At 44.9% G+C, this 14,403-nt stretch overlaps 1 protein-coding gene across 2 annotated transcripts; it reads right to left on the bottom strand.

Moving 5' to 3' along the window:
- Positions 1-410: 410 nt before the first annotated feature.
- Positions 411-14,028, bottom strand: LOC132075025 (cholesterol 24-hydroxylase). 2 transcript variants are annotated; one of them, XM_059475155.1, is made up of 15 exons: positions 13,872-14,028; positions 11,997-12,074; positions 11,425-11,506; positions 10,804-10,877; positions 10,041-10,127; positions 9,343-9,481; positions 8,640-8,750; positions 7,728-7,884; positions 7,344-7,406; positions 6,041-6,113; positions 5,533-5,617; positions 3,491-3,718; positions 3,277-3,365; positions 2,319-2,385; positions 411-1,527 (listed from the first exon to the last, which is right to left on the bottom strand). In XM_059475155.1, exons 1-15 carry the CDS (start codon positions 13,997-13,999, stop codon positions 1,366-1,368), a joined length of 1,623 nt encoding a protein of 540 aa, XP_059331138.1. In that variant the 5' UTR covers positions 14,000-14,028; the 3' UTR covers positions 411-1,365. The 2 variants fall into 2 exon arrangements, with proteins under 2 accessions (XP_059331138.1, XP_059331139.1); XM_059475156.1 differs by having other exon boundaries at positions 3,608-3,718.
- Between the last annotated feature and the right edge of the window lie 375 nt (positions 14,029-14,403).

The raw sequence follows: 14,403 nt of genomic DNA, 5'->3' as shown, positions 1-14,403 counted from the left end.
AGCCTGCCTGGCATGGGACATCCTGCATCAGCTCCTGGGAACACATGTCCAGCTGAAGAGTCCTCAGCCTTCCCAATGAGCTTTCATTAATGTCTGGGAGGATATAATCAGATTTCCAGCACAAGGTCTTGAAGAGCTGGTATATTGATAGATGGATTAAACCTTCCCTTGCAATACAGGTACTGGTACCCCAGGTGAAAGTCATGTTACCACACTGTGAGGTATTGATTGTAGCATCAACCTTCTGGACCTGTATCCCACTGCTGCACTGAATGAGATGGTGCACAACAGCAGCAAGGTCAGAAAAAGCTCTGGGATGTTGCCCTCCTGGTATGGAAACCACCACAGGAACCTGACAGTGTGCAGACTGTGTTCTTGCTCTTTTAATTCAGAAAGATAAGAAACAAAAGTGGAAGCATCAAATGCCTTTAATTCTCTGTATTTCATGATAGAGGAGGTCCAACTTCTATTAGGTATGCACATTTCTGGAAGGCAGCATTTTCAAATGATAGTGTTTTTTCTCCCTAGCAGGGCCTGGCTGCAAGCCTACATGCAGTGTTCACAGACACATCTTCAGGCACATCTGCAGCACAAGGGGGTGCAGGACCTTCCTGTCTCTGGCTCAAATTGCAGACACATTTCTTCAGTGGCAACACCATTTTAAGCAGCATTTAGTTCAGGCACTTATTTGCAGCCCTCCTGTACCTGCTAGACCATCTGGTTTAACTGTTACTGTAGCTTTGTGGCAAAAAATTTGGGGAAAATCTAAGTTAAAATAAACACAGCAAGACTTTCCTCACAAAGAAGAGTGTCTCAGAAGAATGAGCACCAGCTGTGTGGAGGGGTAGGAGGAAGCAGGACACTCCCTTTCCACAGTGTGGACTGGGAATCTATGCTTTTCATAATATCAAAAGAAAAGCAGAAGAGACTGAATAAAAATCAGGCAGTAGCACAAGGAAAAAGTAGTGGCCTCAGACTCTGATTTTTTGAGGTTTTTTTCAGATTGTTCCTATCAATTGTTATTCACATTTGGAGCAGGGATAGAAAAATTGCTTTGACCAAGAGACTATCTCCAAACATCTCTTCCTCAATTCAGCCCATGTCTATGCTCTACTCTTTTCTGATATCATTGTGTGAGTAAGAAACTCCACAAACAAGGGCTTACTTAGACCATGTTGTGTTGGATATAAGCTTAGTGGAAACCATGAGCTAGGATTTCTTCAGTAAATTATAAGGAAGTTTAGAAATAATTTCAGTCTAGTAGTCCTCTAAATGGTCTACAAAATCCAACCTTTGATTAGTGCCAAGATTTTCAAAATCAGAAGAACCACTACCAGCAACATGCCACGCTCCCTCCCTGAGCACTCATGCCTGGCAGCGTCTTGCAGAGCTCCTCGGCTTTAATTTACATATTACTCCATCTAGTGGCTTTAAGGTTCCAGCCTCGATGAGTCGAAAATTCTGTCCTGGCACCAGCTGTATTTCAAACCTCTGCAGCAGCTTTGCCATCACCACTTTTACTTCCATCTGTTAAGAAGAAAATAGAAGTCAGTGACAGCAAATACAGCTTAAAGTCAGTCTACTATCTTATACTGCTTTGTCAATACAGAGATTTGAAAGTTAAATGTTATTCTGTTAATGCAGCAGGTTGAGTTTGGGCAGGAAACCTGGGACTTCCTGGATTTGAAGACAACTGACAGGCACTAAGATCAGTCTTTCTGTGTTAAACCCATTTTGGCAGTCAGACTGCAAAACTAAAGCACTCTGAGCACTGGTGCTTAGATGGGCTCACAGCCCAGACCCAAAGCACTGGCCTCTGGCTGTCCTGAAACGCTCTCTGCCATGCTCACACACATTAAATTGTTCCTTCTGTCCATGTAGCCCCTTCCTCACCTTCTCTATGCCAGTTCTGGCTTGTGTCCTCCTTCAGCTAATGTTTTACCTGCCTTGATTCTGGCAGTGGCAGCCATGAGATGATCCCCAAGACCCCCTGCACATCCCCTGTGTGCTTGACCTTGGCTGGCAAAGGAATGTTGACTGTGATTCCCATTAAGGGGTTTGGATTCAAGCAGGCTGGCCCAGGGCAGTTTGGAAGGAGTGCAGCCTGCTGCTCCTCCCTGCAGACACCTTGGATGTTTGCTCCTGGGGCAGCATTTGAGAGACATGCCTGTCATGGGCATGGGGGGAGATCCTCCCTCTGAGGAGAAGAGGGGCAGTGCACATCAGTGTGGCCTCTGGTGCCCACCCCCACCATGGTCAGCACACCCTGAGCTGGCCCTGTGCTTGCTAACCAAGTGTTGTTCCAGACCTCTACTCACCTGCGCAAACACCTGCCCGATGCAGGATCGGGGTCCCAGAGAGAATGGGAAATAGCAGTAATATGGCCTGCAAAGAAAAATGGTCAAAATTGTCACTCTGACAACTTGGTTGTAAAGAAACAAGCAAATATTTCATCACAGCAGCAAGGAAATGGTCTAAATATCCCCTCACCTATTGGACTTGTTAAAGCAGTCTCCAAATTAACTCTTTTTTGCTTCAGAGCAGCAATACAGCTCAGCAGCACATTTCCTTGTCATCTCTGTTAACTGCATGGCTCAGCTGCCAGAGCTGTTTTGATGCAAGCCTTATTTCAAAGCTGAATGTCAAGCACACTCTAGATGATCTTCAGCCTGTCATGAGGACATCACAATCTGCCCCGTTATTGCTCTTTTGGGCAGCTCTGAACCATGTGAGTGAGGGGGTGTTTGGTTTAGGAGACCAGACTAACTCTAGGCTGAAGGAAAACTCCTGACTCATGAAGTAGTTGGTGCTGATCTGTGCATCTGTTTAGTCACTTACTGGTTCCTTCTATTGCACTCCTGACCACTGACTAGACTTAGGCTGCCTGCCCACGTGGCTGAACAGCATCTTCTCTCCCTCAGGCCCTTCTCCCCTGTCTAATATGGAGACATTTCAAGCACCCTGGGACCAGGGCTGTCATGCATTAAATGCTTGCAATGTACTAAGGCAAATATTCAACCTGGTTTGGGCCCAAAGCTTTGACCTCAATATAAACATTTAATAACAATAACATTGGTCTTTTTTTTTAAAGGCTACATGGGGTCTAAAGAACTCTTGAACTGTGCATTATTGCTCTCTATTTACATTTGGATGATTTTGTGTTAGTTGTACTGGTATGGAAAAATAGTTTTATTCTACTTTTCTTTCCCTTAAAATCTCTTCCTGTAATGGTTTGTTAATACATATTTAATAACATGGGAATAAAAAGAAGCTCACTTAGGTGCATCTTTGTTGAATCGCTCTGGATCAAAAGTAAGTGGATTCTTGAAAAACTTTTCCATCCTTCCCATCACATAAGTGTTGAGCTGCCAAGAAAGAGTTATTTTTATTAGTCAGGAGCAACACACTGGAAATGCCTCTTTGCTGTCAGAGGTATAAAACCATAAATGCTTTCCACTCTCCAGTCCCAAATGAGAGTCTTAATCCATACCCCAGTTTTGGTCACAATTTTAGAGAAGCAAGTATAAATATGCCCAGGGAAGATTTTGGCCTTCTCATCCACATTAAGTGGGGCAGCTCCAAGCTGCTGCAGGTGGATGGGACTCACAAAGACCGTGGTGTTGGCAGGAATTTTGATGCCATTGATGACGTGCTCCTTCTCCAGCCTGCGGAGTGTCCCTGAGACGGGCGGGTACAGCCGCAGCGACTCCTTCAGAACCTGGGGCAGCAAAAAGCACAAGAGGTCAGTTAGTTATACACTGCAGGAAGCAGAAGTAAAATTAATTACCTCCCTGTGGCCTTTCACTTCTGCTAAATGGGAGATTTTGACTTTGGTCTATCTGCCTTGGACTCCTGTGGGCAAAATATATGGCTAAATCAGCTCCTTCAGGCCAGGTTCTTTCTTACAGCTGGTAAAATAGAGAGAAAAAGACACAAAACTCAGAAGAGATCCTGGAACAGATCTAACACCTCAAGTCAGATGAACAACTGAGCAAAAAAGTATTAGGAAGCAAACTGAGAGGGAATATCTAAGAGTGAAGTCTCCTGCCCCTGATGAGCTGCTCTGGGCACTGGCTGCCATGAGGGTGGGTGATGGTTCCCACCTCCTTCTCACTCTCAGCTCCTGCCTTTGTCTGTTTCTGCCTTTGCTTCTGCTGCTTGAGGGGCTGAGCCAGGTCAGAGCCCCAAAAGGACAAAAAACAACCTGGCAAAGGAAAATGAATAGGGAATGTTGAGAAAAAAATGGAACAAGACCACTTCTTTTGGTGTCAGTGAGCTGTAAGAATGGCTTATTTCATCAAAGTGAAACCTAATTAACAGTGCACATGAGCATCACACTGAAAATGCAATTAACAGTGTGCATGCACGAGTGGACTAATGGAAAAGAAACCTGGACAAAAGGAATTCAGGATTGCCTGAACAACAGGAGAGGAGCCCCACAGTCTCTGATACTCCAGTGATGGACTGGCTCTGACCAAGGGTGACTGATTTTGATTGTACAGATCCAAGATTGTGCTGTTAAATAAATTGTCTGCTTTGAGGAGCTCTCATGTGATCTGTTTTAAAACTCAAAGGCTTAGATACCTCATCCTAATTGGAGTGGTATAATTGTGGTGGCATTTGGAGAAGCCTAAGGAAGCCTGCTGATTTCTGTAATCACATAGAATTGCCTTTTCCTTATGAGAAATAGACCTATGAAATCTATCTGCTATCCATGCACGGTAATCTGTGGGATGGGATATGCCACCTGGTAAAACACTGTTGCTCACCTCAGCGGGGCAGTTTAAAACAAAAAGGATCATGGTGGACTACTAAAATCACAGGGCAATTTATGCAGAACAGCTGCCAGGACTGTGATTCAGCCTCTCCTGAGGGCTACTGGTGTCCCCCATGTTGTGAAGAAAGGAAATGCAACACAAACACTGGCTAATAGCCAACCCTGGCTTTGCAGTTCATTACCGACCAGCCCTTCTATACACAAGACCTCTTTTAGGACCAAACTCTTTCCCCCACTACCCCCAAGTGACTGAAGAGCGTTTCAAGATTGAATAATGAAAAATTGACATTAGAAAACCCAGCCATTATTTTTGGCTATCCTCAAATCCCACTTTATTGCATATGGTGAGATCATAGCTGGAAATGCTTTAACAATAATCAAACAAAAATGGAGCAGTGAATAAGGAAAGTGTGTGGGGTTCACACACAGGTTGGGCTCAAATTTGCACACCTTTCTTAAAATTACTACAAGCTATTGTTTCACCTTAAACAGATAGGGATTATGCAACTCTAGTCTAGCTTCCAGACTGGTAATAATTAAGGAAAGCAGTGAAGGAATCTGTAAATTTGAGGAGCATCTTCCCAATAAGTCTGGGCTGCTGCAAATGTGTCAGGCTACCTGCTGGCTGACTCTCTGGGGACAAACACTATCAGGATAAAATATTAGCATCGTTTTTAAAATTTTAAAAGTGTGGGGACATGTCAGAGGTGCTACCAAACAGCTCTGCCTGGTACCTTACCTCACTCCTACAGTACCTGGGATAAGTAGGTGAGCTTGCCAAGGTCCTCATAGTCAACGTCTCTCTTGGCACCAAGAACCTCATCCACTTCAGCCTGAGCCCTGCAGGTCAGTTAAAACCTGTGAGATGCAGATGCCTGTTTCTTGCTAGGCAAGTTGATAAACCACATTATTTTACATTCCAGACACTGAGTTGGACTTGAACACCCATCCTCAGGCAAAATGCCAACCAATTCCCATCCAGGCTTCCTGAACTTGTACCTCATATCAGGATGAGGCAATGTGCATACAAGGCAGCTGAATCAGGGGGCATTTGGGACCTGGCATGTATAAAGGCTTTGAAAAAAATCACCTAGGTGAAATTGAAATAATCCATTGTACCATTTTGGATATTATGGTACTAGGAAACTGTTTATTTTGGAAGGGAGGCTAGAATTTAACGATCCTATCTTTTTAATAACCTTTACAATTAAGTTCACCTTGCAATTAACATCTAGCTGGATCTGAAAATTGGAGCACACATACCTTTCCAGTATTTCAGGATGCTGGCCCAGTGCCATTACTGTAAATGTCATCTGATTGGCACTGGTTTCATGACCTAATGATAACAAAAACCAGTTTAAAAGTTAGTATGAAATACTGACATGATACAAAGGTGGTCTACAAGGTGATTGTGAATAGGAAGTTTTAAACATCAAACCCCAAATGTTTTATTTTAAATATGCTAGAAAATAAAGGAAATAATAAAAGGCATGTAAAGTCTACATAAAGAGCTTTCAACAATGACAAGAAAAGGACATAGCTGGCAAAGATATGACCCATCATGCCTAAGCAAAGCTGCACTGGTTGCATGCAGCACCTACTGGTCATGAGCTCTCTAAGAGGAGGGCCAGTGAGGTCCAAGATTTGCCTTGTCATATAATGGGACATACAGTTCTGCCAAAAAGGAAGGATTTACTGATTTTGAGGGAAAACAGAGCTTCTTATCATCTTTCTTTGAAAGGTCTGCTTTACATGTTAGGATGACCCTGCTTGAGCAGGGAGTTTGGACCAGAAGACCCCTTCCAACCTTACCCACTTTATGACTCTCTGATGTGGACACTTTTCCCTTTTTTTTCACGGATAGACATATGTACTATTTTTAAGCATTACAGAAAACAGACTCCTGCAAAGATGTCTGCTGCAATAACACCTTTCTTGCTAAAGAACAACATTTTGACCACACCTTCTTATGAACCTAACTCATCTTGATCTGCAAAATCTGCAAAAAAACCCCAACTATCTCATATAATTACTCAGCCTATACATTTTCTGATTGGCTTGACAGTGCCTTCTTCTACTTGGGCATGAATGGCATTTAATCATGTGGATGAGGTGATGCAAAGACACAATGAATATGTAAAAGATGTTTTTGGTGAGGTTTAGTGAGATCTGGGTAGTTTAGTGGGATCTGGGTGGAAGGGCCAGAACCCATAAGGAATAGCCTTGCACCCCAGTGGGCAGTGGAAAGGCAGAGGCTGGAACACAGGGTGGGAAGCCAGTGGTTGGAAAGCAGCAACCTGGCATTATTTGCTGTGTTGGTATCACTGAAATAAGACAATATATCATTTGCCTGTTAAATTAAGAATTCTCTTCAGCCCTCACCCAGCTGGTCCTATGCCAGTGTAATACTTGGTCTGCCAACAAGAGACTCCTGGTTGCAGCACCATCACATGGAATGATGATGTTAATTATGATTAAGAAGGATGTTAATCTTAATCTTGTAGTCAGCTCAAGAATGAGCACAGCTTCCCACATGACATACCCAAGCATTAAAATAGCTACCAACCTGCAACAAAGAAAGTAATAAAGTTATCCAGAATGTTTTCGTCATCTCTAGTCTCCTCCAGAGCTGTTAAGATAGAAAAACAAATGAAATCAGAAAATGCTCCTGTGCCCCAGCTGGACCAGCCAGAATGCTCTGCCCTGTTGGGCACATATTGGCTGACGTGGCATCAAGAGAGGATGCTGAGTGGGCATTTCAGTGGTGACTCATGACCAGTACTTGATCCAAAACAAAGACACAGGGAATTTTCAAAGCAATTCTCACTCTCTTCAGTGTGAAAACAACTTTAAAGGAAGATCCAAGTTTAGATCTCCTAAACAATCCTCCCTGAATTTCACAGCAAAACATACCACAGAGAAATTCACTCAAACAGTGACAGCATCTTACCATCTCCTTTCAGTATCTGTGTAAGAATATCCATTGAGGCTTCTTTCCCATTCTGGATGGCTTCTCTCCTCTGGTCAATGCACTGCTTCCCCACACGTCTCAACAGCCTCACACTCTCCCTGGTCTCCTTTAGCATCTTCTGCTTTCCTGGCATGAACTGAATACAGAATTTCTTTTGTCATTTGATTCCTTTTGCTGGTAAAAAATTCATGTCAGTGTTATTTTACATGTGAGCACCTTGTTTTGCACTAAATGACACTTGTCTCAGAAACATTTGCTCTCCTTGCAACAAACTGAATGCCTGGGGGATAAAGAGTTTGGGCTGAAATAGGAAATATTTCAATCTGTGCATGCTGATGTCATGTCTTGTCAGAGTCAGAGCTGATGTTTTGGGCACTGTGAGCAAAATTCATCACCTCTCAAACTGCAGCATGCAATGCAGAATCTCACCCCTGGTCTCAAAAAGGAAAACAGGAGCTCTAAAAGCCTGAATTGCAGCTTTCATGAGACACTGGAATAATTCCTTACTTAAATATTTCATATGACATCCATCATGTCCTAGCAGATGAATTTGGTAGATGAATTTGGGTTGAAAATATAATTTTTTCACAGCAAGAGTGCTCTTCCACCCTGAGTGAAGGCTGCCATCCTTCATGGACAAATGGCAAAAATCTGAATTTGTAATGGGTACAAGAGCATAAAACCATATCAGAAGGAGACACATGCAGGGGGGGAACAAAATTAATTTCTGAGTTTTTTAAAGCGATAATGAATTTTATCTTGATGCCCATTGGAGGGAAAGCTCTACAGAGGGCTGTTTTCCTGACATATATGGACCTTGCACAGCTCCATGAACTCAAGGAGGAGCAGCTGAACGAGAGGAGAGGGGACTGAAGTGAGGGGAGTACAGACCCTTATGAAGGGGTCGCGTGCCTTGTTCAGTCCCTCCATGATCTTAGTCACAGCGTTGGGTAAAGGTGTCTGATCATCACTCAGGGCATTCAATTCCAGGCCAAAGGCTGCCTGAAAAGCAGGAGAGAAAAAGGCAACTTGCTGAGGTGGGGGTGAAAGAGCAGGATGACCTCACAGCACTGCCTTTACCCCTAAAAATATCTCAGTTAAATATCAGGCTGGATCCTACCTTGCTGTGAGGGGCAGCCAATATCAACATTATATTTCCTCCTTATTTGAGTGGATTAATAATTTACCACTATTCTCCATTCATCCCAAATTGGCTTGCATTGAAAGGGAAAAGGCAGCATAAGGCAGCCTTCCTGCTGACATGCAATGGCAATAATACAACCTTCCAAGCATGGAAGAGCCCTGGTGTGTCCCTTTTGGCTTGGAGGGGTAGGAGGCATGAGGCTGAAAGGACTTTTGCAAAGGGTCTCCATCCTGCAGGCCACACCTAGACTATGCAAACCCTTCCCTACCTGCCCTTTCCCATGGCTCAGCCTGAATGGAAGTGGCACTATTAGTCCTGCAGGTCTTCTGGCACTGCTGGGTAAAGGTCTTTCTGCCTGCCTCCAGCTCCTGATCCCATCCTGCTGCTGGTAGGCGTCACTTCCATCCCTTCCTGCCAGTTGAGAGGAAACAAGAAAGGGACAGCTGGTACCTTTCCAATGACATCCATAGTCACCCGGCTCATCATCGACAGCATGCTAAACTCTGTTTTTCCATCTGCCTTTTTCTCCAGCTTCTCCATCAGCTCCTCTGCTTTTTCATTAAAAGTTTCCATCAGACCAATCAGGTAGCTGAACAATCAATAAAGATGAGTAATGGGGGCTCTGATCTTTGCTCAGTCAAAATAACCTTTGTTATTTTCCATAGAAAGTGGTAAAGCTTTTTAAAATTTATAATTAATTTGCCTTAATACATTAAAAAGCAAGCTTATGGAATGAGCTACATTCTTCTTACATCAGTCCTGCTCTGCCCTGCCATGTAATTAACATGTGTCATGGCAAAGGGCCTGTGCCCTTTGCAGATGGACTTTATCCCTATACACAATGCATCAAACCAGACCAACCCTCTGCCTTCTCTTTTCCATCAGGATAAGGCAGCCATAACCATACTCCAGGATACACAACCCTGGGGCCTTTCTGCCTTTGCTGTGTTCATAGGGGTGTCACTGCTCTGTGGGAAGTCTGGTCAAATTATACTTAGCATGGGAATGGAGTGCTGGATTCTATGTTAAATATGATTTTGTCACTGAATGTTGGGGTCTTTTTCATCCAAATATCAAATAATGACAGGGAGGGGCATGACAATCCAGTAGAAGTACCAGCTGGAAGGTCCCAGCAGTATTTGCCTTACCTTCGGCTGAAGGCTGGATCCATTATCCTCCGCTGCTTGTGCCAGTGCTCATGGTTACAAACAGTTACCAAGCTATTCCCTAGAAACCTAGCACACAGGAAAACAAGGAAATGAACAGGTTTGTGCAAGGGAGCCTGCTGAACCCCATGTAGTCACAAATGTAAGTCTTTCACATCTACTTTCTTTTATTTTTCCATGTGTAGGGAGCACCTTTGAGTATGCAACCATTGCATCACTGTGGATGACAACCGAACCACAGATTTTTTCTCCAGGTAGGTGTGGACTGCTGAGTCCAATAAGATGCTGGTTCATTACAACTGTTATGTAAATAATAAATATTATAACTGAATTATTTTATTTTTAAAAGCTTCAGGCTAACAAAGAAATATTCCCTTTTTTTTGGAATTGAATTTAGAAGTTGCAAATTTCCACACCTTATGGAGTGCTCTAAAATCAGTGCTCTAAAATCTGAGAACTTTGATGACGGTCTTGAGCAGACTGCTCTGAGACTAACTGGACATCCCCAGGGGGAAAAAGGATACATGATCAAGGTAAAACAAAGTCCAACATATCATCCTCCCTGACTGGGAAGACATTTGACTTGACATATAGTTTAATAGTTACATGCTGCTTACGTGTGTCTGGAATCAGAAATTAATCCCCACATTAAGGTAAATGGTCTGAGTCAAAATGACATTCCTTGGATATTATTAATCTTGCACTTATTTCCAGATCACAGTGGCTACAGATGGGTTTTGCCTACCTCTCACCAAACAGGCTGAAGAGACTACCATACACCGTTGGATCCTTTGGGTGCTGTGGTGACATCAAGAACTCCTAAAATCAAACCTGAGGTCAGTGAGTACTGTGTACAATCTGTTTCCAAACAAAATACAAAATTTCACTCATACATATCTACTCTCCTCTTCTGCAGCTATAGTCTGAAGACTAGATGAATTATTTGGTGTGCCCTGATTCCCCAGTTCCTGTGCTGCTAGATTGCTTTGCATCCCTCTAGCACTTTTTTGCCCAATGACCTGAAATTTCACTCTGTTGTAATTGCAAAGATTTAGAGAAAGAAGTTTGGTTTCTTGTGCCCCATTCATTTGAGATACTAAGGTCTTGCAGACAGCCTGCTTTTCACAAATAGAAAATGTTTGCTATATGTTATGTGCTGTTTAAATAAAAGTTACAAAATAAATTAACTGATCAAGGAAAAAAAAAAAATCAGGGCAGCCTGGAGAGCAAAGCACTTCATTCTCCTAACCCAGCCAGAGCCAAGCACAGATTGACTGCTCTGTGCTGCTCTGATCATCAGGCACCAGCTCTCCTGTTGAGGAGGGATGGGCCTATCCCCACCATTGATTTGGCTTTATTTCAGTACCTTCACTCCTTCAGGACACACAACCAATACTGAGATTCTGTGAAAGGCATTAATTCGTACAACAGGTCCATATTTCTCTGCCCTGTAAGATGAAAACATTTAAAAAAAGAGAATTATGGTACAAACTACCAACACGTAACAGCTCAGACCTAATAACCTTGAAGGACCAGAGCACATTGCAGTGGGAACTACTGCAGTCCCCTGCCAATAAAGCCATTAAGAGAGAATCACAGGACAGAATAATCAAAGTTGGAAGAGTCCTTCAAGATCCAACCATCAACCCATCACCACCATAATCACCCCTAAACCATATCCTCAAGTGCCACATCCAGAAGCCTCTTGAACATTTTCATGAAGTTACTCCACCACTATCCTTATTACAGTGGCTAACCATTCTTCCAGTGAAAAAGTTTTTTCTAATATCTAATCTTATCTGAAAGGTTCATGCTCTCTCTCTGGCTCCTTTCCCAACCTTCTCACTGATGTAATTCTGTAAGGGTCTTTGTGCCTTGATTTCTCCATATGTGCTACAGGACTACCCCATTCAATGTTATTGATGTGCCTCAACTTACCACTGCAGCAAGATATCTGGTGTGAACTCCTGTTTCCTCACCATTCTCCATATGATTGGCAGGTGTCCAAATAAAAAGCTGCAGAATATGAAGGTTAAGAGTGTCATGAGGATGCCAGCATAGGGATTTGTATGGATTGCAAGCCTGGTTGCTCAGTGAGTGTTGCTCATGTTTTTCTTGAAAGGGAAGATGAAACTAACTCTGAGCTGTGCCAATGCCCAGCCCTCACCAAGCTGGTGAACTGGGCACCACAGACAGGCTGGGGCTCACATGCAGCCAGGGAGAGCAGCACAGAGATGTGCTTTTTCTTATGCTGTATTGTAGGAGATATTTGGGTCTGGATGGGATCCCCCATGAACTGCTTTGCTCTTTGCCTGAGTGAATCTTGACTGCAGCTGTTACATTGCTGTACATGAAAGAGAGATTTGCATTAAATGCTCCTTAATACATGCTTATCCCTGCTAAGTGTAACTTCCTTTCTGTCAGTGGATTTCTGTCAAGAGAAATTAGAAACCATCTCCTTCTGTCCCAAACTGCATAATTTCAAATACTGAGGAGGATAATTACTGGTTAATATTGAAATTGAAGAAACTAATAAAAACTGTTAACTCTTCAAATATAGCTGCATTAAAAACTTAGAGATGAATTCCTTCTTTTAACTGTGAATAGTGAATTCCCACTGGCTTTGCATAAATCTGAGGGAAGATTTGGCCAAGCTCCTCTCTAAATGAAGCAAGCTGCACTCAAGATCTGTTTTCCATTTGAGAGACAGAGAGCCATGTTATCATCCTTTTCAGTATAAATAAGCTATGGGGAAAAACAGGCTCTTATTTTATTACTGTTGGAACTGGGAGGCACTTAAAATAACAAGAACTCTACAAAGTTACTCAACATCTACAGAAACTTTTCATCCTCCACTTGTTTGACTCTTCCTTTGTAATAGTATCCCAAAAAGATGTGAAAGCCTGAAACACAACACAGCTTCCTTTGTTAGCTCTGGAAACTGCTCTATCTGCAACACAGGAAACAGGGTCCAAACAAGGTCCTCTGGTGTGCCGTCACACCACGGTGCTACTTCACAGCTCAAAATGAACCCAAGGACGAGCAGGTTCAGGTATGACAAGATCATCCTCTCTCTACTCTTGGTGTCTGACCCTGATTACACAAGCAGGCTGAAGCCTGGAGGCGGGCAGGAGAGTGCTGGTGTCCCTGTAAGGCTGTGTATGAGTGCTGGTGTCCCTTCCTGTGGCCTCTTAGGGAGGGCATGTGCACCCACAGGTGAGGTTAAGTGGGGAGCTCACACACTCCTGCACGAGCTATGACTCCTTGTGACAGCTCTGCCACTGCCTTGCTGGCAGCGTTCTCATCACCCCTTATCACTTAAGACATCTTTATTTATTTTTGGCAGAAGCTAAACACCCGGCTTACGAAGGAGGGCACGGAAGGCGCCTGCTGGAGTTAGTGTCAGCGTGCCTCCAGGCGCAGTGAGGGCCGGGGGCGGTGCGGTCCCTCCTGCGCGGCTGACGCCGCTGTCAGGGCCCTCTGCAGGGTCAGGAGCAATGGCGCAGCTCCTGCGGGCGGCTCTGAAGCGCCCCTCAGTGCCGCTATAGCCGCTCGGGCCATGTAAGTCAGGACGCGCAGCCGCGGCCGGGCAGGCCGTGCTGCTGATCAGGCTGCGGGATCGCAGCGATGCCCGGGGAGCGGGCGCCCACCAGCGCTGTGCCCAGCCTGCGTGACTCCTCGCCCTTGCCCGGCCCTCGCACGGACAGCGGCCGGAGGGCCGATTCCTGCTCTGAGGCCGCCTCACGGCTCGGGCCTGGCAGCGGAGCCCCCGAGCCTGCCCGCCGCCGCCGCGCCTGCCCGGCCCGCCCTTACCTCTCCCGCGGCGCGCCGGGGATGTAGTCGTACTTGGCGTGGATGTACTGCACGTAGCAGCAGTACAGCACGAAAGCCAGGAGGGCCAGCGCCAGCAGGAGCCCCACCGCCGCCCCCAGCACCTCCATCCCCGCCGACTGACAGCGTCTCCCGCCGCCCGAGGAGCAAAGGGCGGGCGGGCCGAGCCAGGCCCCGGGGCGGGCGGGGACGGCCCCAGTTAAAGAGCCCGGCGGCGGCGGCTGCGGCGGCGGCCTGCGCTGGGGCGCGGTGCTGTAAAACACAGGCACACGGTGTCTGTGTGTGTCTGTGTGTATGTCTGTCTGTATGTATGTCTGTCTGTGTGTCTGTGGGTGTGTGTGTGGGGTGTGGGTATAGATGTAGATGTGCGGGAGTGTGGAAGACACGAAGATGCTCACAGGACTGGAGCACTTTTCCGATGAAGACAGGCTGAGACAGTCAGAGCTGTTCAGCCCATAGAATAAGAAGGTTCTGGAGAGACCTTATTGCTGGGGCTGCAAAAGAGCTTGTCACA

The sequence above is a fragment of the Ammospiza nelsoni genome, chromosome 6 (genome assembly GCF_027579445.1).
Source record: "Ammospiza nelsoni isolate bAmmNel1 chromosome 6, bAmmNel1.pri, whole genome shotgun sequence".
Taxonomy (NCBI): Eukaryota; Metazoa; Chordata; class Aves; order Passeriformes; family Passerellidae; genus Ammospiza; species Ammospiza nelsoni.
This window is presented reverse-complemented; position numbering and strand designations above follow the sequence as displayed.

Bases quoted from the DNA above. Each gene is read 5' to 3' on its own strand.
- LOC132075025 (XM_059475155.1), bottom strand. From the start codon at position 13,999: ATGGAGGTGCTGGGGGCGGCGGTGGGGCTCCTGCTGGCGCTGGCCCTC. The intron at 11,507-11,996 runs GTAAGTTGAGGC...TTCATCTTACAG, and splicing joins CCAGATATCTTGCTGCAGTG to GGCAGAGAAATATGGACCTG. The intron at 1,528-2,318 runs GTGAGTAGAGGT...TCTTCTTAACAG, and splicing joins TCGGGCAGGTGTTTGCGCAG to ATGGAAGTAAAAGTGGTGAT.